Source organism: Peromyscus maniculatus, chromosome 2 (assembly GCF_049852395.1).
Source record: "Peromyscus maniculatus bairdii isolate BWxNUB_F1_BW_parent chromosome 2, HU_Pman_BW_mat_3.1, whole genome shotgun sequence".
NCBI classification, from domain to species: Eukaryota; Metazoa; Chordata; class Mammalia; order Rodentia; family Cricetidae; genus Peromyscus; species Peromyscus maniculatus.
The window spans coordinates 6,508,084-6,535,121 of record NC_134853.1 but is presented as its reverse complement, the minus strand read 5'-3'; the positions used below and the strand labels follow the sequence as shown (position 1 = coordinate 6,535,121).

Here is a 27,038-nt window from a genome sequence, read left to right as displayed (position 1 = left end):
GTATGTCCCATGTGCATGCAGTGCTTATGGAGACATGTCAGGTCCTCTGAGACCAGACCTATAGATGACTGTAACCCACCATATGGGTTTTGGGAATCAAACCTAGGTCATCTGGAGTGAGCCATTGCTCCAGTCTCCAGATGTTGTTGTTGTTGTTGTTGTTTTTTTTTTCTTTTGGAGACAAAGTCTTACTAAGTGACCCCCAAGCTAGCCTTGAGATTTCTTTTCTTTTCTTTTTTTTTTTAAAAGATTTATTTATTTATTATGTACACAGAAGAGGGTGCCAGATCTCATTACAGATGGTTGTGAGCCACCATGTGGGTGCTGGGAATTGAACTCAGGACTTCTGGAAGAGCAGTCAGTGCTCTTAACCTCTGCGCCATCTCTCCAGCCCTAGCCTTGAGATTTCAACCCTTCTGTCTCAGCCTTCCAACTGCTTGGATTACAGACACATGCACTATGCCTGGCTAAGGCCGTGGAACTTTGGACCACAGCACATATACCACTTCTATAGAGTGAGATGGTACTGTCATAGGGACAGCCAGGAGCCATCAAGTAGACCTGGCATGGCACCGTAGCCCGCCGAGCATTGGTTCTGTGAGTAAGCAGGGCCTTCTCGGTCTGTTGCCCTCTTTAGTCGGCCTCCTTAGGCCTCAGTGACACCCATTCCTGTCTACCACTCTGCTCTCTGGTTCCGACTTCTAGTCTTTTTTCTTAACTTTCTTCCTCTCAGTTCTTAATGTTCTCAGCTCCCCATCTTTAGCCTATATCTCAGTCTGGAACCCACCCCACTCACTTATACTTTCTCATGTCCTCTTTGTAGGGCTAATTACTACTAATCTACATCCTTAGTCCAAACCTCCTGAGCATTTTATACCCTGTAGCTTATGGGGTATGTACGCTTGGATGTTCTAATGGCATTTCAAACTCAACCCTTATAAAACGAGAACAGCCAGTACGTTTCTCCTCTCATGCTTTGATTAAACTTTATTTACTCAAGTTTTAAATTGGGAGTCTCCTTCCCCTCGCTCTCCCCCCGCCCCCCGTGTTGGCATTCACAGTAGTCTACCCATCGCAGACGAAGCTTTTTCTAGTAAGAAAGGCAGAAAGCCATGGCACCTCGGGACTGACAGTACACAAGTCATGAGACCCCTTGTGTCCTGTTCTCTGCCACCAGGACAGTGCAGTGCTCTGCCCCATCTGTCCAGACTCCCAGTAGGGAGTCTACTGGTTTACTTGGCGCGCCATGACCCTGTCTGTGCCTTTGCAGCGCCCTTCCTGCTCTGGAAAGGAAGGCTAATGGGTGTCTGGTTCTGCGGTAGCCAACTGTATAGAACGTACCGCATGGGCTCAAGCCATTAACGCAGACATTTTCTTGGCAAGACAAGTTTCCCTACATCAAGGATCTTGTTCCACTTGGTCCCCTGAATCTGCTACAGTAGAAAAGACACGATGCGTGGTGAACTTGGTGGAAACGAACCGAAATACTTTACATATAATGGCTCTCGGCCCCAGTCGGTGGCTTTTTAAGACACGCGCTTCCTTGGGGCTTCGGTGAGGGTCGTCTTCCCTCCGTGCAGGTGAAGGGCAGCGGGGTGGCTCGTTGCCCACGGGCTGGGCTGGGTGGCTGCCCGCGCCTGCGCCCTCTGCCGCTCCAGTCCCGGTGCGTCTCTGTGCGCGTGTGTCTGTCTGGAGAGAAGAGGCTTGGGTGACAGGCCAGGGGTTGGGGGAAGAGTTAGGCAGCCCGAGTCGCAGTCTCACTCCCCGATTTCTCGGCGGCAGGACCGAGACCGCCTCCGCAGGAGGCTGGCCCATCTGCAAGGCACCTCCGCTGTTCTACTGCGGCCGCTCCAATCCCAACCCGGCAGACCGGTCGTCACCCTCGCTAGTGAGTTGTGAAGGCTGGTGAGCCCGGCAGAGCGGCGAGCGGACCCGGCGGCTCTGTCCTCCCACGGGCTGCGTGTGTGTGAGTGCGTGCGCGCGCAGGGGGTGTCCCTGGGATTCCGCATCTGTTCCGAGAGCTTCGGGCGGGGATCCGGGTGTTCATCCCATCCGAGTCTGCGCCGCGCTGCGGCTGCTCCCCCAGGCAGGGGCTCCGACGCCGGGATTCCCCAGCTCGGCGCTCAGCCACGGGTGGAGTTCCCCGGGAAGGCGCAAGGGTGAGCGGGCGGAGCCCAAGACCGGGCTTGCGAGCTCCTGGCAGGCCGGGAATCTGAGAGTGAGTCCTGTCCGGAACAGTCCAGAGAGATGCGGTGGTTGCCACCCCTCGGCCAGCTTCTCCGCCTTTCTCTCCTACCCCCTTTCCCGGCGTAGCAGCACCACAAAAGCTCAGAACGAAACCCAACGCAGCGGAGCCCCAGTCCCTCCCACCTGGTGCACATCGCGGCGCGGCGAGACGGGTGTAGGGTTCTCTAGGATTAGGGATGGGGTTTACACCGGGGGCACACCGATGTTGGTGCTTGCTGAATTCAAGCCGAGTGCTGGATTGCACAACAGTTTCACCCTGTACTCTCTGGTGTGTGTGTGTGTGTGTGTGTGTGTGTGTGTGTGTGTGTGTGTGTGTGTACGCGCGCGCGCGCGCGTGTGTTGTGCATGTGTGTTTGCGCAGGCGCGCACACACCCCAGGGCCCACGTTCTCGGGGTGCGCTCGGTAAATTGCACACCGCCCCGCCAGCCCGCCGGTGCTGAGCCGCTTCGGTGGGCTCCTCGTGCACGCAGTGCAAGCATGCCAGCGTCTCTTTGTTTGGTTGTGGCTTCACCCAGCCATCTGCAAAGCAAATTGATTTTCGGTTTCGCTCAACATTGCGCTCTGGGACTTAACGTGGGCCACAGCCTTGAATGCCCTCGTTACTTGTAATTGAATAGTTCTTTCCGGCGAGGGGCTATTTTTAGCGCAAAGAATAACCAGACAAGCATGCTGACCTTTTTTTCTTTTCTCCGGCTGCCTTTGGCTTTGAATAAGTAGGTGTCTAATGGAGCAGACGAATTCACATCTAATCGCGCACACGTGCCAGCGTACAAGTGTGCAAACACATTTCTACACGTAGTTTTCTGTCTATCGCTTAAAAAATGCATTTTAAAAATTGAGACCGGGAAGGCACTGTGTGTTTGTAAAAGAAGAAAAAAAAAAACTTTCCTTTGTTCTTTTGGGAATCTTCTATTTTGAGTCACAGAGTAGGAGTACCAAAAGGCTGCAATTAGTTCACTTGAATAAAAGACACTGCCTCTGAGTCAGAGCTGCTAGTTGATAATTATTAACATATAAAAGCAAACGCACTGTTTAAGGCAAAGGGGGCGGGGCGGGGGCAGGCCCGCAGCAGACAATGAGGGAGAGTCTCGGCGGACCGCCTGCTGCTCATTGTTCCGGGACTTGAGGCTGCAGCCTCTGCGGGCTCTTCCTGCCGCGTTCAGCTAGTGGCTGGCACCTCGGCCCCTCTAGGGACCACGGGGTTACCTAGCTCTAGCCCCCGGGCGCCGGGACGCCAGCCCCAACTGCAGCCATCCTTCCCTGACGATCCATTCTCTGCTTTGCAGGTTGGCAGCTTCACCCCCGAGTGTGTCACAAGCCCTGCGGTGGGCACCGAACACCCCTGGGAGTACCAAGTGGGATGCCGTTCGGACAGTCGCGCTAAGTGGCACCACACTGGGCACAGAGCGCTCTAGCTCCTGGCCACCGTCTGAGAGGCGGCGGCGGAGGGGATGAGCACCGGACGCGCAAAGCGCCTACCGCGAGCTATCCCCGGGAGGTGGACGCCGAACAGGGCTCCTCGCAGGACCGTGCGCATCTTTACCTCCCCTGGCACGAGGTGGAGAAACCTCCCCGCTGCGCCTCCGGTCAGGATGCTCTGGGCATCTCCCTGCTGCTGAGATGTTCAGTTACGCGGTTCTGACGTCCGCAGCCCGGGTCTCAGGTGGGCACAACTGAGTGTGGGCCCGCTTTCGGCCCCTCGCGCAGGTGGATGAAAAGTGCCGGAGGCCTTGTATGGGATCAGCGGTCAGATTTTAAGAGCCATGGACGAAGGGGCTGTGCAGTCCCGGGCCCAAGAGCAGCTGGAGGCACCTGCCGGGGTAGGAGCTGTCCAAGAGAAGTGCGAGTCGGAGACCTTCAGGTCTAAGAGTTTGCCGGTCCTGCACAGCGCCTCCTGCCGGCCGAATCTCAGTGCTGGGAATGCAGATGGCGAACTGGCCTCGGGCTGCACTGAATCTTCGGGTCACCAGGAGATGCGTGGAGGAGGGAACCTGATCGTCCCTAGTCCCTCTGCCCCATCCACTTCGGCAGGGACTACAGCGGAAGTTGTGGACTGTAACCACAGGATGGACCCCAGCAAAACGATGTCAGTGTCTTCTACTCTGGCCACACTCCAGGAGAGAAGGTGTCTCTATGTGGTCCTTACGGATTCTCGCTGCTTCCTAGTGTGCATGTGTTTTCTGACCTTCATCCAGGCGCTGATGGTCTCCGGGTACCTGAGCAGTGTCATCACGACCATTGAAAGGCGCTATAGCCTGAAGAGTTCCGAGTCCGGGCTGCTGGTCAGCTGCTTTGACATAGGGAACCTGGTAGTGGTGGTGTTCGTCAGCTACTTTGGCGGCCGTGGGCGAAGGCCCCTATGGCTGGCGGTGGGTGGACTTCTTATCGCTGTCGGGGCTGCGCTCTTCGCCTTACCTCACTTCATCTCACCTCCCTACCAAGTCCAAGAGTTGAACACGTCGGTCTCCAACGATGGCCTTTGTCAGAATGGCAACTCCACGGCCAACATGGAGCCCCTTCCCTGTCCCAAGGACTCGGGAGGAAATAATCACTGGGTGTATGTAGCTTTATTCGTTTGTGCACAGGTTCTCATTGGAATGGGCTCCACACCGATTTACACCCTGGGACCAACCTATTTAGATGACAACGTCAAGAAAGACAACGCATCCTTGTACCTAGGTAAGACTTGCAATTCTCTGGGGTGTACTTGGCTCACAGAGACATTCCTTATCTTCCCTAAATACAAGGGAACATGATATTTTGTATTTTCAAATGTATTAAGTATTGTGGTTCACTCCTTTTAAGTTCTGTTTTTGGTGTGATATATTTGCAGTTTGGGGTAAAGAGTTCTTCGAAATAATTTTCAGACGAGCTTCACATCTGTCTTTTCCACCCAATACAAACTCTCAACAGTAGGACAGGATAGGCCCCTTTCTCCTGCTGTCCACCTTTGGGAAATCTCTAATTCATTTGTCTTCTGAGAGCTGTCCTTCCTAGAAGAGACCAGAAAGGAAGAGCGCTCGCCAGCAGTTGTGAGTTACCACTTTCCTCCACCACTTCTCTTTCTCATTTCCAAGAGCAGATACTGGGGTAGCCAGACCACATCTACTGTACCACTCCATCCCCGCATTCCGAACACGCCACCTGCCTCTCACCCAAACACCAGCAAAGCCCGAAAAACAGCAGATGAGTGAGTTATGCCTGTCCATGAAGAGGCGGCACCCCAGGCTAGCAGATGTACTGGAACTGGTAAGAGTTCGGTACTGTCTTCCCAAGAACACAGGCTCTGCAGCTTGGTTCCTTGACTTGCATTTCAGAGCATCAGGGGACAGAGGTGTTTGAGCTAAGTTCAGAGTGCCCGTGAGAGGCCAGGCAGGTAGGGACATGGATAACTGACTTCCTAGAAGCAGGTCTGATGGTTGTCAGCAGCTCTCTGTAGTAACTGCGCTTTAAGAGTGCACTAAAGGATGAACTTGAACCCCTGGAAAGGATCAGTGTCACACTAGCTGAGTGCTCTGTTTTTCCCGTTTCTCTGCTGGAGTCCACCTAAAACACCTAAAGGCTGTATGTGTGTAGGTGGAGACCTGTGTGTAGGCCCCAGGACAACCTTGGGTGCTATGTCTTGGGTCTTTTTTTTTTTTTTTTTTTTTTGAGACTAGGTTCCCTGGCCTAGAACCCCCCAAGTGGCTAGGCTAGCTGGCCAGCATAAACATTCTTATGTTATAAAAATATTGAACAGTAAATCATCAAACTCTAGACATATTTAGTAACTTCCTAGCTATGTGTTGATAGGACCTTTGATGTGTGAATAAGGTTTTCAAAGAGAGTGGAAAAGTCAGTCAATGTAGGAGGTCTATACTGTGTCCTCAGTCTACCCACTGTCCTCGGAGGGCCTCTGAGTTGCCTTCAGTAGCTGTCCCAATGCAGCATTAATTTTGTTATTAAATGTAAGCACAGACGTTTCCTGTACACAGAGGAGACTAGTTACTGTACCATTGTGTCTTCTAACACGTAATGTGGAAAGTTTAAACAACAGTGTAATACATATCAATAATACCGCTCACCAGACTTAATCATCGCCCATTTTATCAGCTGAGTATGGTGGCCCGCACCTATAATTCCAGCACTTGGGAGGTTGTGGTGACAGGATTGTTGGGTCACCCTGGGCTACACGGTGAGTACTAGGCCAGCCAGGGTTACCCAGTGAGATACTGTCTCATACAACAGCAAACATTCATTTTGTCGTGTGCATCTGGACCCCCACCCCATCTGTGTATGTTTGGATGTGGGAAGCTAAGCTCTTTGGAAGTCACTGTGGCCTGTAGGCACCACTAAGCCCCAGCCTGCCTCTCCTAGAAAAAAGGGTATTCTGGGGTGGAGTGTAGCTCAGAGGTAGAGTACTTGTCTCATGGAAGACATCATGGATTTGCTCTTCGGCACTACCAATACATAAAGAAACAAACAGGAACAAATAAATGTATTTTCCCCATACTGGCAGATGCACGAACATGCTAAGAAAGTTAAGAACTGTTACCTAATATCATCAAACACCTTTCCAAATTCAGATTTCAATTGCCACCCAGATTCCTTTATTATTTCTAATGTTAAAACTAGGATTTCCCCAAAGCCTACTTATTAATGTAATTCCATTTGGCTATTTGCCGCTGTAGCTTTCAGAATGCACAGAAACCTTTTTTGTGTGTTCGACATAGACTTTTTGGGGGGACAAGGCTAGTTGACATGTAGAATGTTCACATTCTCGTCTTGTCTGATCATTTCCCTGTGGTGACTATAAACTCAGACAAACCGCTGAAGTGAGAGTGCTTTGTATTACAACATCTGGCTGTTTACTGGTGATGTTTAGCTTAAACGCTTGATTGAGTGGATGATTAGCAAATGTTTTACTGGAGAGATTGTTTCTTCCTTTTGAAAACAATATGTAATTTTCAGAGTGATGCCTTGTATTCCTGTGATTATCCCAGTGTCCTTCCATATTTCTACACTTTATTTCCGTTTACGTGGGGAATTCGTATCCCTTCTATCCTGCTATAGGTACACCCTGCAGTGGACACAGACTTTCTCCATCGGAATCACAGGCCTTGTGTAAAGGAAAAATGTGTCAGTTCCGAACGCTGAGAGTGGATATTTCCAAAGAAAATAGCAATTGCACATTAGATACATATTCATACATAGCCTGGGCTGGGTGCTGTGCGGGGGGTGGGGCCGAGGGCTTTGAGCATGCTCCGTGAGTGCTCTACCACTGAGCTTGGTCCCCAGCTCTGTGTTCATTTGAGGAGGCCAAACTGTCATGAATCACAACTTTTGAAGAGTTTTCAGGACAGGTGTGAAGTAACACACACACACACACACACACACACACACACACACACACACACACACACACATTTCCTTTTCAGAAACGTTGCTGACAGGATTGGTTTTGTTTTTCATTTTTTGTTTGTTTGTTTGTTTTTTGAAGAAATTGTAAATTGAATACCTCCTTAGGGTGCATTCTTAAGGAAACCCAAGACACTTTTGCTTTACATGAAATGAATTTTAGTAATCAAAAGAAGATTTTTTGTGGGGGAGGGGTGGGGGTGGGGGTGGGCAGAGGCTCACAGTGTAGTCCAGGCTGGCCAGGATTCGTTATGTAGTCCAGGCTGGCTGTAAATCTGCAGTCCCTCTTCCTCAGCCCCCTGGGTGCTGGGATTACAGGCTCAGACTGGCACATCTGGTCCAAAACCCTTAGAAATAGGCTTTATAGGCTTCTTCTGTAAAACTTAAGATCAGAAGACTTCTGTTTTCCCAGAATGCAAGCCATGTGAACCAGTCAGAAGGTGGGATTCCTTTTCTAGTGAGTAACAATGGTAAAACACCTCGAGTCATTTCCTTACCAATGGCTGGCTCTTCGCATCACCCATCTCCCTCTCCTCCTTTCTGGCCTTCTTAGTCAGTCTTTCTACCAAACAGCAACAACAAACCCAATGCCAGGTAGCCTGTTAGGAGTTGTGGGCAGGAACAAACATCTGAAGTAACATGAAAACTATCCAGGGTGGATATAACTGTGTATCTTCATGCTGGCAAGACTCTGTTAGCATTCTGGTAGTTTTAAGTGCAGCAGCAGAAGTGAGGACATATCTTCCATAATAGGGCTTCTATCCGTTAACCTCCCTGACTCTGCTATGAGGAGAGAGCCTTGGTGTTGGCTTTGAGTAAAGAGAAAGCTTTGTCAGTATTAGGAATAAGTTTGGTGCAACTAGACATGATTTGTAAGTATATCTCAGAGAGGGGTGTATGTGTGTGTGATCCTTTGTTGGTTTAAAAAAAATATGAACCACAGGGAAGGGAGTAAAAGCAGACAACCAATGGATATAAGAAAGGATGAATTTCTAGAACAAAGAGTCACTGGTGGGCCTGACAAAGTGGCTCAGTGGTTAAAGGCACTTGCTGCCCAGTTGATGACCTGGGTTTGATCCCTGGGATGCATGTTGTAGAAGGAGAAGTTGCAAATTCTCACCTGACTTCCACACACACGTTATGTCCCATGCACACAAGAGACGAAGTGCAGTAAAGCCCCTTTAAACGCTACCGGTCCACTTGGATGGCATTCGCGACAAATGGTGATCCGGATGGCCTGGCCGACTGTCACAGGACCAGCTTCGATGTATCCCTGCTCCTGCCATTTAATCGTCAGCCCCGACTCACACCCCAGGAAGGAATGCAGTTGGTCAGAACTAAAGGCAGAGTAGCAGGCAATGGACCACATTCTGTCCTGCTGGCTGCTCTGGGACACTTTCACAAAGCCCTTCACTTCTCCAGCTTCTCTTTTCAATGGGGATTAGGACAGTTTTGACAGTTTCCCGCCTGTAGTATTTTGCAGATCAAGCGGGATTTCATGTGTGTAAATGTTCTGTAAATAGTATGGGTGGCACTTCATTGTCAAATCAGAATCCAAGCTCATCCTAGACCATGGGCAGGAGGGGAGGGCGTGATGGTTTACTACTGTATGTGTCTTCTTTTTGTCATAATCTGAAGAAGGAAAGAAATAGTGTCCAAGAAGTCAAAGGATTGAATAGGAAATCACTCCCTCAAAACAGGACACAGGAAAAGTCTTGCTCAGCATTTCAGTAATGCTATTTCCTAATTACATTTTATGAGGACTCAAGGTCCTGCCATCAGAAGATTCTGCATGACTATCTTTCTTTAATGTACATCATCAAGTGCATTTATGGCTTGTGCAACACAATAAAGCTCTTTTTAAGTGTGAGGGGTGTGTGGCCCGGCTTCACCACTCTGCATCTTTGTTCCTATGGATACACTGGAGCAAATGGACGTTCCAATAGTGACAGAATTCAACAGACATGCCCCTCTAACGCCAGGCAGCTTGCCGCAACCTGGGAACCAGGAAGAAGCCTGGCCGATAGTTTACTTCCTGGGTGTGTCCGCATTCCCAACAAACAAGAGGAGGCACATTAATGCCCCTGTCTGTCTTGAAGAGGGGCAGGAGAAGCCGTGGGTGGAGAAGGCAAGAGAAGGGTGTATCAGAGTAGGAATGTGTTTTCCCTGGAGACTTTTGAGTCGTTTTAAAATTCTGCTTTAAACTTGTGTGTCCGCTTTACAATGCGCTTATCTTTTTAAGCTGTCTAAAATCCTTCTGGAAGTAGGCTGTGTGTAAATCTTGAGTAAATGAAAAAAAAAAAAAATCTCCACTGAAAATGAATGAGAGAGAGATGAATAGTAGGGAATTTCAGGAAACAAATTCAGGCTCTTGGAGAAAAATCCACTAGAACAGCGTGGGGCACTCAGGGACAGGTGGCAGGCAGGAGCCCCTTGGGAGGGTCCGAAAGAGCTGCCCACATACTTGGGACAGCTAATCTGTATTAGATCATGTGTGTCTTCTGTATGTCTAGCAGGAGCTGGACTTCTTGTCTGTTGTGCTGGCATGTTGTGTGTTGTTGGTTTGGGCCTCTAAGGCAAGTTATCAGTCCACGAGGCTGAGAAGTCAATGACTTCAGGGTCCAATTGAACAACACAAGTGTCTGATCTTAGTGGGGAAGTCTGCAGGTTGGGTGCATGCTGATTTTTTTGAGCCCACCTGCTGGTGAAGAGAGCGGTCTCTTTAGATTCTGTATTTCTGCTGGGCACTTGGGTGTTGCTATTGAAGTTGGTCTGTTTGAGCATGTAGGATCATCCATGACTCGGTTGGGAAGTTTCGTTTAGAGCTTGGGGTTGGAGTCACTACAGTAAAACTCACCACTGTTTGGAGTTCTTTCATATCTAGAAGAACAGCTCTGTTTCTTCCCATGGTCCTCAAAGCAATATGTCAGTTTGACATATTTCCTGTGTTTTGGAGACTTCTCAGAATGACATAGTTGTGTGATGGCATGACGACGGAGGTTTATTTAGAGAAGCAACCTTGAACAAATGGTGTCCTCCTTTACATTTTTTAATTTTTGAGATTACATCCTTTGCTTCTGCAATTACATCCCTTCCCCTTTCCCTCCCGCCCCCCCAAACTCTCCCATGTACCATCCCCTTGCTCTTTCAAATTCATGGCGTTTTAACATTGTTGTTACATATGTGTGTGTTCCTAAATACATAAATACAACCTGCTCAGTTCATATAATGTTACTTGTGTTTCAGAATCGAGCCAAGTAGCGCTTCCTCTCCGCTCCTCACCAGAGGCTCTGAGCACAGTTGCATTTCCCTCAGTGGGTGGGACTCCTGGTGTGAGCCCCAGGCGGGCTGTGCAGCTGCAGGTGGGGAATACCAACACACCCACAACTCATTTCGCCTTCTTTCCTGTCTGGTATTTGTTTTAAGTTTTTGGAGACAAGGTCTCCTGTGGCTAAGGCTGATCTCCAGCTCCTGACCCTTCTGCTGCACCTCACAAGTGCTGGGGTACAGATATAATCTGTCTGTCTGGGTCGCTTTTCTTTCTTTCTTTCTTGATAATCTAGAAGCAATAACAATGCACTGAGGGTGTGGAGCTGACACACTGAGGTTTATTACATGAGGTTTTGAGCAATGAGGGACAGAGAGTCTAGACCACTCATAAAGAAAGGGGAACGTGTTGTCCCCATGCATACATTCTTGTCAGCACAATAGGATTGAAGGCAAGATGTGACTTAGGGTTCCTACTATTCAGTCCCATTTGTAAAAAAAATATTATTCAGTGGTGAAAGAAACCAAGCTCCTGAAAGATTAAAATAACAGTGTGGTGTTTCCTCAACACCATCCAACAACCCCACTTCTGGTATATATTTAAGACAAAAAAAATTGAAAGCAAGGTTTTGAAATACTTGCACGTTCTTGTTTACAGCAGCCGTATTCACAGTAGTCTAGAGCTGGAAATCAGCTAGGGAGATGTTAGACACAATGTGGTACCTACAGACAAAGGAATAGCCTTCAACCATCAAAAAGGAGGGAACCCAGACCCCCAGCACAATATAGACAGCTTCAAAGTCTCTATGATGAGTGAAATCAGCCCGTCACACAAAGCCCCAAACTGCTTGAGTCCATTTATACACCGTGTAAACAGTCGTTACTTCCTAGAAACAAGAATCAGTGGTTGCCAGGGGCTAAGGAGAAAGGCAACTGGGGACTTAGTTGTTTAATGGCCAGAGAGGTTCAGTTTTGCAACGTGAAACCATTCTGGAGATTGATTGCACAATGATGTTGAATATACACTTGATACTAGTGATTGTGTGCTTAAAAGCGGTTAAGACAACTAAACATGATCTAGGTGTTACATCACAGTGGCTTTGCATCTGAACTGATGTATGGACTATAAACCCTCATGTCTTTTCAAAAGTCATTAGTACCTTTTTTTTTTTTTTTTTTTTTTTCTCCAAGACAGGGTTTCTCTGAGTAGTCTTGGTGCCTGTCCTGGATCTCACTCTGTAGACCAGGCTGGCCTCGAACTCACAGAGATCTGGCTGCCTCTGCCTCCCGAGTGCTGGGATTAGAGGCGTGTGCCACTGCTGCCTGGCCCATTAGTACTGTTTAAGTAGAAATTCTGAAAAGCCCAAGTCCTGGGATGGTGGACTCACCTCCCAGCCCATGCATCCTCCTCGCATGTGTTGGTTAATGCACGTCTCTATTTCAGCTCTGAGATTATTTTTCCAAGTGTGTAAAAGTTTTGCATTCCTTCTGGGCATAATTTTAAGAAGAAGGAGTAGGGTTTGTAAAAAGGAGGAAAAGTGGATTTTTAGAGCAGATGTATTTTAGGGGAAGTATTCTGGGAGGAAACGTGAGGCAACATGAGAGACCTAGGGTTGTTCCCAAGGGTCTTTCTGGGACGGTGGGGCCTGGCGGGCGTCAGGAGGTGCTGCTGCGGTCCCCACTCCTGCAGTAGTTTGTGTTTTCAGTTTCCCATTGCCAGAAAAAACCAGTCAGGGCTTTCCTCTGCTGCTCCGTCCTTCTGGAGAACCACAGGCCGTTTTGGAACTGCCAGGCATCGCCGGTTCTGAAGCTCTGATCCCATGGGAAACTACAGAGGTTTTAGCTCATTCCAGACCAGTGGTCCTCAGTCAGGGTGTGACTTCATCCATCTCCTGGGGACATGTGTATAGGAGGCGTTTTCTCTTTTTGGGGGACACTACGCAGCTCCCAAATAACGACATGGAAACTTCTTATTCTTTGTTACAGATGTCCAGCCTCAGCTTAGGCCTGTTTCTAGCCAGCTTTTCTAACTTAAATTATCCTGTTTTTTTAAAAACTGTGTTTTGCCTTGTGACTTTTTAGCTTTCTTCCCTTCTTTTTGTATGTCTACTGTACTGCTTCCTCTGTGGGCGGGTGGTTAGCTGGCTGGCTGGGTGGCTCGTGGCTTAGTGGCTGGTTCCTGGCGTTCCTGTCTCTGTCTCCTCTCCTTTTTATTTTATTTTTTTCATTTTTATTTATTATTTATTTTTCTGTTATCAGCTTGATACAGTATAATTTTTTCCCCCGAATGCCGTTTATTGAAGGAGGGAGGAGGTCTAAAATACAGGCTTACAGCACAATGGGAGAACCCCGGAGGGCAGAAGTTCGCTACTGTTATTTTACAATCTCCTCTCCTTCTTGAGCCTACATTTTTCCTCCTATTTATTCCCTCTTCCTGCCAGCCCTGCCTGTCCTTTCTCCTGCCTAGCTATTGGTTTAGTTCTTTATTAGACCAATCAGGTGCCTTAGACAGACAAGGTGAAACAAATGCAACACATCTTTATATAATGAAACGCACATCCTTACATCGTTAAACAAATGTTGCAGAATCAAAAGTAACGTACCTTTACACAGTTAAAGTGATATTCTGGAGTATAAGCAAATGTAACACATCTTTGCCTAGTTAAAATAACATTCCACAACACATGTGGAAATGTTGGGAGTCACTTTTGATTGTCAACATGAAGGAGGCTCACTGGCATTGAGTGTTTAGGCCACAAATGCTGCTAAATATTCTACAATGCCTAGAAGGGACTGACTTCAATGGATTAGCCAACAGAGAATTGTCAATAGTGAAGCTTTTTGTTTTTGTTTTTAAACTTTCAGGTTACCTATGATTTCCTGAGTTCCTAGGAACTTTATGTCACAGTCATAAAAATCTCTAGGTCATGGGCTCAGAAAAGGATGAACTTGTTGAATGGAAGAACAAGAAAGTGTGTAAATAGGAAGGTCTTCTAGCAAGGGAGAGTGGCAGCAGAAATTAGTTGCATTCTTCACTGCTGCATGTAGGTTCTATACTGTAGTGTGCTAGTAAGAGACAGTGGGAATAGTGGATTATTTTTGAAGATCTATCTATGTACCTACCTACCTATCTATCCATCATCTATCTATCTATCTATCTATCTATCTATCTATCTATCTATCTATCTATCTATCTATCACCTATGTATGTATGCATGCAACTATCTATCTATCTATCTATCTATCTATCTATCTATCTATCTATCTATCTATCATCTATCTATCACCTATGTATGTATGCATGCATGCATCTATCATCTATCTATCTATCTATCTATCTATCTATCTATCTATCTATCATCTATCTATCTATCTATCTATCTATCTATCTATCTATTATCTATCTATTATCTATCTATCTCTATCTATCTATCTATCTATCTATCTATCTATCTATCTATCTATCTATCTATCTATCTATCTATCTATCTATCTATTCATCTGTCATCTATCATCTATTATTTATGTATCTATCTATCTATCTATCTATCTATCTATCTATCTATCTATTCATCTGTCATCTATCTATCTATCTATCTATCTATCTATCTATCTATCATCTATGTATCTATCCATCCATCTATCACGTATGTATGTATGTATGTATGTATGTATGTATGTATCTATCTATCTATCTATCTATCTATCTATCTATCTATCTATCTATCTATCTATTTAGTTTTTTGAGACAGGATTTCTCTGTGTAACAGTCCTAGCTGTTCTGGAACTCACTTTGTAGACCAGGCTGGCCTCTGTCTCCTAAGTGCTGGGATTAAAGGCATGCACCACTGCCTAGTTTAAAGATTTATTTTATTTATTTTTTGAGAATTTCATATAACATATTTTAGCACATTCTTTTTCATCTTCTAGCTCCTCCCAGATCTTCCTCTTCTCCCTGTCTACATAACTTCATGTTCTTTTTTTTCCCCTCAAAGAAAAACTTTTTCTTCAACTAACAACTATGGAGATTGTTTTGGGTTGGCTAACTATTCCTGAGCATGGGTCCTGCTCTGGAGTGTGTTATCAGTACTCAGTGTCACTAAATTGAAAAAAAAAACAACCTGATTTTTTTTCCCCCTTTCCCTTCCAGCAGCTACCATTTGTGAATAGTTTGTTTTGCTGGGAATGGGACTTAATGCCCATTTTCTTCCTTTGTGCTGGGATTTTTGTCTGGCTGAAGTTTGTGCCGGTCTCACAGTCTGTGTGAGCTCATATGTGCATCTGTCGTGTTGTTTCCGGATAATACTGTGTCCTTAAAATCGTCCACTACTTCCGGTTCCTATAACCTCAGTGTCCCCTCTTTCACACAGATCCCTGCGCACTGATGGGAGGGGTGTGAGAAAGACATCCCAGTTAGGGTCGAGCTCTACAAAGCCTCTCACTCTCTGTACGCTGTTCAGTTGTGGATCTCTGGGTTAATTACAGTCAACTGCAAGAAGCGTCTCTGCTGAGGGTTGAGTTGAAGCTTCTCTGCAGAGGCTCTATAGGTATAGTAAGTAATACGTCATCATCATTTTATTGTGAGGCTCATTTAGCAGAATAATAGTACTAGGTTTTTCTCTAGGACCCATGGAATACCTAGCCTTAGATTCTAGGCTTCATTGACAATACTAGGTATGGGCTCCATCTCATGGAGTGACCATCAAATCTAAAAAAAAAAGTCACTGGTTACTCCTCTAATGTTTGGGCCACTATTGTACTGGTGAGCATATCTTGCAGGCATGTAGTTACTATAGCTTGCAGGGTTCAGAGCTTGATAAGTGCTTTTTCCTCTGCTGGAGTCTGTACCACCTTTCAGCATTATGAATGCTAGCTAGTAAGGGGTGAAAGTTCCAGTTGAGCACCAGCTTTCTCCATGTTCTGTGCCACAAGTATGCAGTGTCTTCATCAGTATGGTCTTACTATGAAGTTGTAGCATTGGGGATAGCATTGGGATAGCCCGTAGTGTTTGGAGGGTGGTGGTCTATGGGAGGGACCCCTTTGGCCAATTATGCAAAAAGATGTAACCTATTCCTGGTACTAGGGGTTTTATTTGGTAACATATGATGTTAATTGGGGTATTATGCCCCCCTCATTATATGGTGACTCCATTTAAATCCATCTTATATATGTATGCATTTTAGGAAGCTTCCATAATAGTATATTTCCATATGGCTTTTAAAAAGGTCTTTAGCATTAGTTAGCCTTCTCCATATTCCCTCCACTGCCCTGTCCTCCCACCCCAGCCCTTTAATTCTGATGTTTCAGTTTCCCATTTTTCCCTTTATAACACTATATTCTACTTCTTCTTTTTTGGAAGATCCCCTCCTGCCCCTGGTCCCTCACTATTACTTAATTAACCTCTGTGGGTATTCTGAATGAGACACACATATCTAAAGCACAAAACCTTTAAAAAGCTAAAAGATTTCTTCTTATTATCTTTTCTTCTTCTTCTTCTTCTTCTTCTTCTTCTTCTTCTTCTTCTTCTTCTTCTTCTTCTCCTCCTCCTCCTCCTCCTCCTCCTCCTCCTCCTCCTCCTCCTCCTCTTCCTCCTCCTCCTCCTTCTTCTTTCTTCCTCCTCCTCCTTCTTATCATCTTATTATTTGAGGTGTGGTCTCACTTTGTATCCCTGGCTGGCCTTGAATCTGATATGTAGACCAGGCTGACCTCCAACAAGGGCGTTGTGAACTTCCTGATGTGGGTGCTGGAATTGAACTCGAGTCCTCTGCAAAAGCAGTATGAGCCCTTAATTGCTGAGCCATCTCTCCAGTCCCTGTAGTGGATTATAGTCAGTGGATGCAAAAATATTGAGGTGTGCATCATTTCTATGGTGGCTTTAGACTTTCTGGACCATATTCCCAGAGTAGGGAATATTGTAATCTTGGTGTGTGTGTGTGTGTGTGTGTGTGTGTGTGTGTGTGTGTGTGTGTGTAAAACCATCTAATAAAGAAAGTGGGGAATCATCCTCCATCTCCAAGCTCTCTTTTAGAGATGGTGACTTCAATTAAAGAAACTATCCAGGCAAAGATTTCTGCAAAATTATAAAGCAACTAATCAGCATTCTAAAGAGAGCTCACCCCCAAATAATTGGACTCTCAGAGGAGATGTAGGAATTAATGAGGGGTAAGAGACCCACTTTCTCTTAAAAATAACTGAATACTTAGTTTATTAAAAAACAAAGAAAATAACAACAACAACAACAAAAAAATAAAAAACCAAGCAAAATGAACACCACCAAAAAATAACTTGGATGTGGTCTCAAATGGGGAAGCCGACCAAAGACTGTTTTCAGAGCAAGCACTTTCAGGGTTTAAAACACATCATCATTGTGCATATGTTACCATTAAGTTTTGACCATAGAACAGCTCTGGCCAACAATACCCGACCCATAGCCCATTTAATAGTCAAAGAAATCAAGGTAAGTAATATGTTCAAAGATACCCAAATATATCAAACTCTGGACTCAAAGGCTTCAGGCAAAGCTGAAGAGTCTGTAACCACTGACCTCAGAGAGAGGAAACAGTTTAATAACTTCAGGTGATTCACTTTTCACACTTGCAAAGGAGGAAGCCAGAATAACGTCCTTTGATTCACAGTGCCCCTTAAATGCAGCCTCGGGTCTGAAGGACTTGGAGGCAGCCTGCGTTTCCTTGAGTCTTCTTAAGCCTGTCCCTTGAGGACTTTCTTCACCCTTGGCGACTTGAGCCGCACCACACACAGTTGCCGAGTGACAGCTGTCCTCTGGGAACCAGACATTCCTTTTGGTTCTTTTTCCAGCAGCTGTGTATCACCTGATGGCAAATTGAGACTATTTCCCCTCCTGGGAGTTGTGATTTCTTGTGAAACCGTCACCCTGCAAAAACACGAATCTCTGTTACCAAATATAAACTAGAAAGGCAGCTGCACGTTATTCTCTCTGAAAAGTAAAGAGCACGCTCATGGAGTTAATATTTACAGCAGAATGAAGTTAAATAATCTGCAAGTGATTGAAATAGAATTGTACTGTCCCTGGCATTCTTCCATGTGAGAATTTTTAGCTATAGTGAGTTGATGATGATAACAGCAGGTTTTGGTCTTATTAGGTATTTTCTAATATTTTCAGACTTGAATTTTGGTGACGGTCAGGGATGTTTTAAGATGCCTCTGTCTGAGTAAGAAAAGGGGAGGAGTTTGAAGGAACAAGACTGCGTGGAGCGAATCCCAGACTTTGAACGCCCTGGCTGTTAACCAACCTACAACCCATTTTGTGTAGCGACAGACCAAGAGTCTCCATGCGGAAAGTGTCTTTGTATTATTAGGCAAAAGATATTTGCCTAGCAATATGATTATACCTCACATGTTTAATTTTTTGTGCATTTGAATTGCATTTTAATGGCTTCCCTTACGATGGAGAACCGCAGCAAGTTTTAAATAGATGTAAAACTTTCAGAGGGAAGTCTGAGACATTACCTATGGGAAAGACTGAAAAAAGGAAAAGGGAAAAAAATCAAAAGAAAAAGAAGAATCTTAGAAAAATGGTTCTGAAATTTGTTTTTTTCTCTAGGTTTTTTTTTCTTTTCATTTTGTGAAGCATTCAAAGAGAACCGGTTTTGATTTCTTTAATTAGGACTGGTAAAGGGCCATGGTAACTGAATGTAAGGAACGGTAGTGACAGGGCTGGGGCAGAAGCTCGGTAGGGAAAGTATCTTCCAAGCATGAGCACAATCTCAGAGCCTTGCTTAAAAACAAAACACACAAAAAAAGCAGCACCTGGTGATGAACACTCGTAATCCCGACCCCATTGAGGCAGAGACACGGAATCCCTGGTGCTTGTGGGCCAGCTACCTTAACTTAATCGTGCATTCCAGGCCAATGAGAGACATGAGAGATAACACCTGAGGTGAGTCTCTGGTATGCACATGCATACATACACATGCACGTGAACACCATGACAACACTTTCCTGAGTCGCTGGCCTCAGGGTTCTCGCTGTGGGATGTTCTCTGCTGGTAGCCTTAGAGTGACAATTGCCAGAGAGAGGCCCTCAGGACCCTGGACACACACACACACACACACACACACACACACACACACACACACACACACACACCCACACCCCTTGGAAATGGTTTATTCAGGACTTGACCTTGGTTGATCTTTCAGATCAGTAGCAACAGTCAGCCATGGAGAGGTGGCTGGCTTGTAATTTGACCAAAACTCAACCGTATTCAGTGCCACGAGTGACCAAATCACGTAACCTTTTCGGGAGTTTGGTTTCCCCTTCTGCCAAGCGAGTTGTCTCGACGCCTTCTAATCTAATCTGTGGTTTTGTAGAGTCTGAGTCGGGCTTGGAACAGTGGGCAGTACTGTGTGCGGCTTCTAAAATTAACCCCGAGATGAGTTCCTGATCCCCGAGAAATTTACAGTCTAGTCTGCTGATGTCTTTGGCACCATTAACTGGATGAGTGAGATGATTGTCGGCTGTGCGGACTCCAGCGAGTCACGTGAGATATCGGGTTCCGGTGTGGGCATGTGTAAATGGGTAGAACTGAAGTAGAGGAAGGACTCCTCTCTTCTTCTCCCACACCCCCTGTGCTGTAGATCCCGGTGAGGCAGGCGTAAGGCAGTTGTCGCTTGTGATTGCTGCTGAACTTGGCCGCAGGGCTTTGAAGTAACCCCAGCTCTGTCCTGGCCGGGGGTTTAACTGGGGATGGATGCCACAGTCTCTCTGCCCCATTAATGCATGGATAGTAGCCTGCCCTTGTACGTTCAGGTGTGTGAAGCATTTAAGACAAGGTTAGGCTTGGCAAGCGAGTCAACAGGCAAAGAAAAGAAAACCAGAGCCAGCAAGACGGCTCCGCGGTTGAAGGTGCTTGGCACCAAGCCTGATGACCTGAGTTCCATCTCTGGGACCCGGGTAGCGGAGGGAGAGCAGGACTTTCTGTGAGTCGTCTTCTGATCTCCACACACATATCCGAATTTGCCTTACATGCACACACGCGCGTACTCACGCACGCGCACACACACACAAACTTTACAAAGGACTGAACAAGAAACTTACGTTGTTTGGGACAGTGGTGTGAGCTTGCGTTGTAGCTGGCAGGGAACGACTGTGGTTTCTCTGAACTGGTTGCTTGCCTCACAGTGCGTGCATCAGTGTTGACTGCGCTTGTTTGGGTTACTGTGTTCTGGACTGACCTTGGTCCAGAAGGGACCAGGCCTGTGGTTTTTGTCCCTCAGGGTGTTTTCTGCAGGGCAGCTGCCCTTCTGCAGGCATCCACACAACCCCCAGCGGATGTCTGGAATCTGCTACCCAATGTCTGGGTGATTGCTGATATCCTCTCTATAAAGACAAAGCTTTGGGGTTGTAAATAGCCTCCCAGTGAGAGATGCCCTTGCTCTGGGCTTCTGATAATTACTATGTGAGCTGTTGGCTATAATCAAGTGTAATTGCTAAGGAGCACAGGGAGGTGTCCCTAAAACCCAAACCTCACAGGCTCTCCTTATCCCTTTTCTATTTTATGTACGTTGGACTATCTCTGATTGGGTCCCCAGTCAGCGTTTGTGGTTCCTGGGATGGGCCTTTGACCCCATGGGTAGTCTACTGGATGATGCATTGACTCATGAGCTTTGTTGTGAGTGGTGAGGCGGGGCAGGCAGTCCAAAGCAGCAGATTAGGGCCCTGGAGCCAGGCATGAGCCTTGTTTCACTGCCTTTACACAGGTACGTGTCTCTGTGTGTCAGCACGTGAGTGTGAGCGTCAGAGTTGAGGGCACACAGGCAAAAACCCCGAGGGGAGATGGCTCCAGAACACTTTCTGGGTTGCTTCAAGCCATCTTTCTCCAGGTGAATTTATAGCCGACAGGACTGTCCAAGCCTCTCCTGCCTCCTTCTCTGTCTGTTACAGAGTTTACCATGTCTTGGTATTCCATTCAGAGTCTGCATGGGCAAATCAAGAGAATCAAGGCGAGATTGCTTGATTTCCCTACTGAAGCCCTCTCCTAAGACAGAGCAAAAGTGTGGAGAATGCTGTCTGAGATGGGGCTCCCCAGTGGTCCAGGTGATCTGTGCTGGGATAACTCCTGGCCATCTGGTTCCTAGTGACGGTTACACTTCCTTCTGTCTTGTCTCGCCCAGAACTCCACCAGCTCTGGCCTGTCCATATCTGACCACAGAGACACCCTTGGGCTGTCTCAGAGGCTGTCTTTGCAGGCTCCACTTCCTACCCCAGACTTTCCACCAATACACTCTGCACAAGCGCTTCTCACCGTCTGCTCATTGCCCAGGGCTTCAGTTCCTGTGCTCAGCTTGGTCCCTGTGGATTCTGGCAGATGGTTTCCTCAGCTCTAATTAGCGACCGATCCAGGCCGCTGACTTTAGTCTCTATTGCCATTGCCTACAGCTGTACCACTGGCGGGGCCTCTTCAAGTTCTTTGAACCTCTCTGGGTCTCCGGCTCTGGCACGCCCTTGCCTGGTATGTAGTTTAGACAGGAAAAGTGCACACACAGGTGTGGGCAGCTGTGATCCTCAGTTTGGGCTGTCTTGTGCCAGTGGCTGGTGAACTCCCTGGATCAGGCAGAGCAGGTGTAAGGAGGTTAGTGATCCAAGGCCTGAGCTCCCTATGAGTAAGTACCCACACTGTCCTGCACTGGCCTTGTCCTGTCAACTGATGGGTGTTTTCTTTTCTTCTGGAGGCAGGGAAGAAGAGTCAGGCTCACTCATTCTGCTGCAAAGACAAAACCCAAACCCAGATGCAAGACTACACTGCATTCCCCCTGTACCCAGCCTGGTCAGTGGCTGTATCTCAGTACATGGAAGATAACATAATAATAATAATTAACTTGGCATTATACTGGTAATGGTAATTACACTGTCATCTTGTAAGTGGCCCTGGGGACTCAGAGCTTTTCGATATTCTGCCCAGACTGGTTTTAAATGACTCAGGTGAGTCTATGTCCTTTTCACATTTTGTTCGGCAAATTTGTCTACATTTGGCTTAGATTGCTTGTCTTTCTTCATGTTTTACATTTCACATGTAAGTTCTGGGCTTGAGGGTCCATTCCTTTACTTCTAGCACTCAGGAAACTGAGGCAGGACCATGAATTCAAGGCCAGCCCAGGGTACATAGCGAGGCACTTTCTCAGAAAACCAAAAACAAGCAAAAATTTCTATACCAAACAACATTGTCATATTTGCTTTGGTGGCACATGTTTTAGGTTAAAGAAAGAGATTCAAATATTCCTTTTCTCTTTAGTATTGATATACTTACAGACACTTTTAAATGATGAATTGTCAATTCACCTGAATTATTAAAAAATACAAGATAACTATGGCACATTTTCTTTAAACATTTGATTTTAGAGCATACTGGCTCATTTTTGGACTTAAAGCCGTATTTGCCTGGTTTTGAGAAAAACCAGATGGTGGATAGGAGTGATGGTACACACCTGTAAGCCTTTAATTCCAGCTTTCGGAAGTCAGAGGCAGGGGGATCTGTAAGTTCCAGGCTAGCCTGGTCTACAGAGCAAGTTCCAGGACAGCCAGAGCTACACAGGAAACCCTGTCTCCAAAAACAAAAAAACAAACACACACAGGAGAAAAACCGATAGACTAAAAAATAGTAACTTAAAATACATAGTATTTTCAGATAGAAAGGTGAACTTCTTATAAATTAAATAATAACTTAAACATAAATAACTATATGGACTATGAATTAGGTTCTTTGCTTTGGTGTGGATTCCTTTAGCTAAGACAATTCACACTCATACTTTCTGTATGACTTCCAGGAATGTCTCCAAAGTGTATGTTCAATCTCGGGGTTTATTTCTTACCAATCACAAAATCTGGCCAACAAATGACGTTTTCATGTTTGAGTTTCCTCCTTTTCTTCATCTTCTGGGATATTAATTTGAGGGCTATTAATCCTCTAATCAAAGCCACAGAGCAATCTTACAGCTGAATCTGTGGGCTCCCGCGGGGATCTCCAGTGCCTCCTCGGACATTATTGGTTGATTATACCCTTTGCTTTAATTCACTCCTACTGATTTAGAGTCTTGAGTGCTCTAATGTGAGTTAATCTGAATTAATGTTTCGGAGTGCGCCCTGGGAGGCCACTGCCAACCGCGTTCTCAGGTGACTGTGTCTGCTAATGTTGCTACTCAATAAAAAACCCATTTCCCCCCAGATGTTTTATTGCCGGCTTTATCACCCAGTTTGCTATCATCCTTTGTCTCTAATGCGCTGTCCTTTTGTTGGGAATTTTCATTAGATATAGACTCTTTAGCATCGATATCATTTAAAAGTTCCCTCGTTTCTTTACAGCGAATTAATTTGCAGTGTACTAAGAGACTTAGCAATGGCCTTCTCTTGTGCTTTCCTACAGCTTGTACTTGCTGTTAGGACTCCATAGGATTGCTCCACATGCAGAGCAGCCATGTCCAAGGCATGTTTCAGAACATGTCAAACAGTTCACAGGGGATCACTGCTCCTTAATGGATGCATTTCCAGTCTTATTATAGGTAAAATAAGAAATAAATTTTTTTTTTTGAGGCAAGGTCTTGCCTGCTTTAGGAGGCAGGCAGGCAGGCTGGCTTGATGTCTCTGTTACTTTTCTGTTGCTGTGAGAAGATACTGTGACCAAGGCAATGGATAGAATAAAGAGTTTGACGGAGCTCAGGGCTCCAGATGGTGAGTCCGTTCACAGCCGGGCAGGGAGCATGGCAGCAGGCAGGGTACTGGTGTAACAACTGAGTGCCCACGTCCTTATCTGGAAGTAGGACACACACACACACACACACACACACACACACACACACACACACACACACACACACACACACGGAGCACTAATTAGGAAGACAGTGGGCTTTTAAAACCCCAAAGTCCACCCCCAGTGGCATACCTCCTCCAACAAGGCCACACTTCCTAATTCTTCCCAAACAGCTCCAACATCCAGGCTGACCTCAAATTCTCGATGTAGCTGAGTATGACCTTGAATATCTGATTCTCCTGCCTTGGCCACTGAGTGCTGGGATTATAAATATGGACTAACATTCCCAATTTATGTGGTGCTGATTTCCAATCTAGGGCTTTGTATATTTAGGCAAGCACATGACCAGCTGAGCAACATCACCAGCTGTAGGACCATTCTTTTTTTTTTTTTTTTTAATTTAAGCATAATTCTTTATTGATACTTTGGAAATTTCACACCATGCACCCCAATCCTGCTCACTTCCCAGTCCCTCCACATCTGCCCCTCACACCTGCAGTATGCCCCCCTAATTAATTAAAAACAAAAGAAAACCAATAAACCCACCTCGCTCCTCCATCTTTCCAACACCTCTTCATTCATCCTAGTGGCGTCAGGAGCTGTGGTGTGTCATGCGGTACACCCCTTTTGTCCACTCAGCCCCACTGCAAAATGTTCATCTCAATGAGTTGTTGGTCTGGCTTAAGGCCTCTGGTTTCTGGTGCACCATCCCTGGGCCCCCATCAAAACTTCTCTCGGATATCCTGTTGTTGCCTTGAGTCATGGAGATCCCACGGCTATCATTCTTCAAGATCAGTCCCTTCAAGCACTCCAGCAGGTCAAAGATGGGGCAGCCGTTAGGGTGGGTCTGGGTGTAGTTGAACTGCTCGGTTCAGGCCATTGGGATCACCCCCCTCAGATGAGCAGCAGAACCAGCTCTCCCTCTCCCACGACTGTGGTGAGGGTCAGGGCCTTCTCTCCCATGACTGTGGTGTGGGATGGGGCCATCTCTCCCAAGTGCTGGGTCAGCTCTCCCATGGGGGCATGCCGGCTCTCCTGCTACAGTGACCAGTGAGGGGCAGGGCCAGCTACCCTGGAGCCAGTGAGGGACAGGGCTGGCTCATCATGGTCCTTGGATTTTGACATGCATGGTTCTCATAACCCCCAGTGGTAACACGAGCCATGGATTTCAGCCCAGACCCTGGCTGCTGGAGGGTCACAGACTGTGGGGCGTTTATCCACCAACCCCACAGTTCCCCAATGTTTTCTTGAGTTCGAGTAGCAGGAAATATTAGATAGAAAAATTTAGATTGTGGAGATAAACAGATAGAAAATAAAGGATGTCCACAAGAGGGCCTGGAACCTATTCCAACGAGCCCTGACTGTCTCTGCCCCAGGGTATTTATAGAGACTCCAAGGGGTGGAGCAAAAGACCTCCCCCCCCAGCACAGCCATGTGCAGACCATCTCAGACACCTGCACTCAGGCCGGTGGTTCTAATCATCCTCTCTATGCAGACCTTCTGGGTAAAGCCATGAGGAACCTGAAAATGGGCTCCCACAATGGACCCAGACATGGCCCATGGCCATGGTCCCATGTGTCTGCACAGGCCACGCAGATTGGCATGGCCCCCATGGTAGCAAGGCCCTTGAACACCAACATGGCTACAGGTGGTGGGCCCAGATGCCTGGCAGCAGCATTGCCTTCAATGGTACCAGGAATCACAGGCATCAACACAGACCTTGGCTGCTGTGGAGCCATGAACCCAGACATGGCTCTCGGCAACAGCCCTGATCTAGATGACACCAAGGCCCCAGTAACAATATGGCCCTTGGAGACCAATGTGGCCACAGGATGCAGCCTAGACCCTAGGCATCTGTGTAGCCTTTGGTGGCATCATGGGCCACGGAACATCACAGACCCTGATTGTGACAGGACCAGGGACCCAGACATGGATGGTCCCATGTAGCAGCCTGGGTTCAGATGTCACCATGGTCCCAGGCAGTGCAGCCCACCCAGATCAGCACAGTCCCCACAGCAGAGTGGCCCTTGGATACCTACATGGCCCCATGTAGCAGCTCAGACCCTTGGCATCAGCATGGCCTTTGATGGTATCAGAAGCCATGGACATTGACTCAGACCCACCTTGGCTGCTGAAGGGCCACAGACCCAGACATGGCCCCTTGACTCAGTTTAGGCTCAGATGTCACCATGGTGCCGGGTGATAGCACAGGCCATCCAGATTAGCATAGCTCCAGTGGAAGCATGGCCCTTGGAGACCAACATGGACTCGGGTGTTTGACCAGACCCTGGTCATCCTCATGGCCTTCAGTGGTTACTGAAGCCTTGGACATCAACACAGACCCTGGCGTCCAATATTAAGGCCACTCCACGTAGTTTAAAGGGAGGTTTATTTTGTGGGGTAACTTACAAGTAAAGGGATAGGTTACAGGGTCCAGGAAAGGTGAAGTGCAGTCCAGTGGCGCTCTCTAGAGAATTCTGCTCAGTCTACCTCCAGTGTCCAGGATCCAGGAACCAAGAGAGCCGGCCCATCCGAATCTCGGGTCTTCAGGGTCCTCTCCTAGAAGGTGTGACAGTTACCGAAGCCTCAGTGGGAGTAGTACTTCCAGGTCAAAGCTGGAATGGCTACCCACTACAGATCCTGGCTGTTGAAGACCCAGATATGGCTGCAGGCAGCCCAGGCCCGGATGTCACCCTGGTTCCCAGTGGCAAGCAGGCCACCAACATCGGCTCATTCCTCACAGCCCTCCCTTCTTCAGAACTGCCTCTTACCACAGCACATGAACAATTCTGCCTCTCTTTCTCTCTGATTTCACCACCATACACTTGTTCATCATATTGACACACAACAGTCCAACACCTTGTGTGGTGTGTCAATATGATCCTTAAATGTGTGTGAACATCATAATCACTTGAGAAATGTAGACTTTTGCCCCCTGTCCCTGCCAAACTCTAATTTATTAGGGATACACTCCCGCTGAAAATATAATGTGTCCTTTATGAGAGCTTCCCAGATGATGGAAACCACCACCCTACAAGACAAAGTCAGAAAAAACTCTCTTCAAAGGAATGCATATGGCTTTGTCTCTAAGTCTGCTTTCACCTGTCACAGAGGTTCACGTGGCAGCTTCCGAGAATTCCTGACACTCACATGACGAGGAGCCCTGGGTCTCCCACTACTGCTAAGGACTAGGCTTTAACTCCCCAGCAGCTGCTGCATGATGGGAGGCTGCCATGCACTATTTGGATGTCAGGAAGGTACTTTAGTTCTGGTGCAGGCCTTGGGAGTTTTTGGCTTGTAACGCTGCTACAGTGAACATTGTGAGCTGGTCTGGGAATC

General features: G+C 46.9%; 1 protein-coding gene across 3 annotated transcripts in view; it reads left to right on the top strand.

Annotated features, from left to right (window-relative positions):
* Nucleotides 1–1,669: 1,669 nt before the first annotated feature.
* Slco5a1 (solute carrier organic anion transporter family member 5A1) overlaps nt 1,670–27,038 on the top strand; it is a 147,125-nt gene continuing 121,756 nt past the window's right edge. For 2 of the 3 annotated variants that reach the window (XM_076563711.1, XM_076563709.1), the window contains exons 1-2: nt 1,670–1,966; nt 3,535–4,927. In XM_076563711.1, coding sequence (XP_076419826.1) covers nt 4,012–4,927 — 916 coding nt within the window. In that variant the 5' untranslated portion in view covers nt 1,670–1,966; nt 3,535–4,011. The remainder of the gene's footprint in view (nt 1,967–3,534; nt 4,928–27,038) is intronic. The other variant, XM_076563710.1, reaches the window with a different exon arrangement.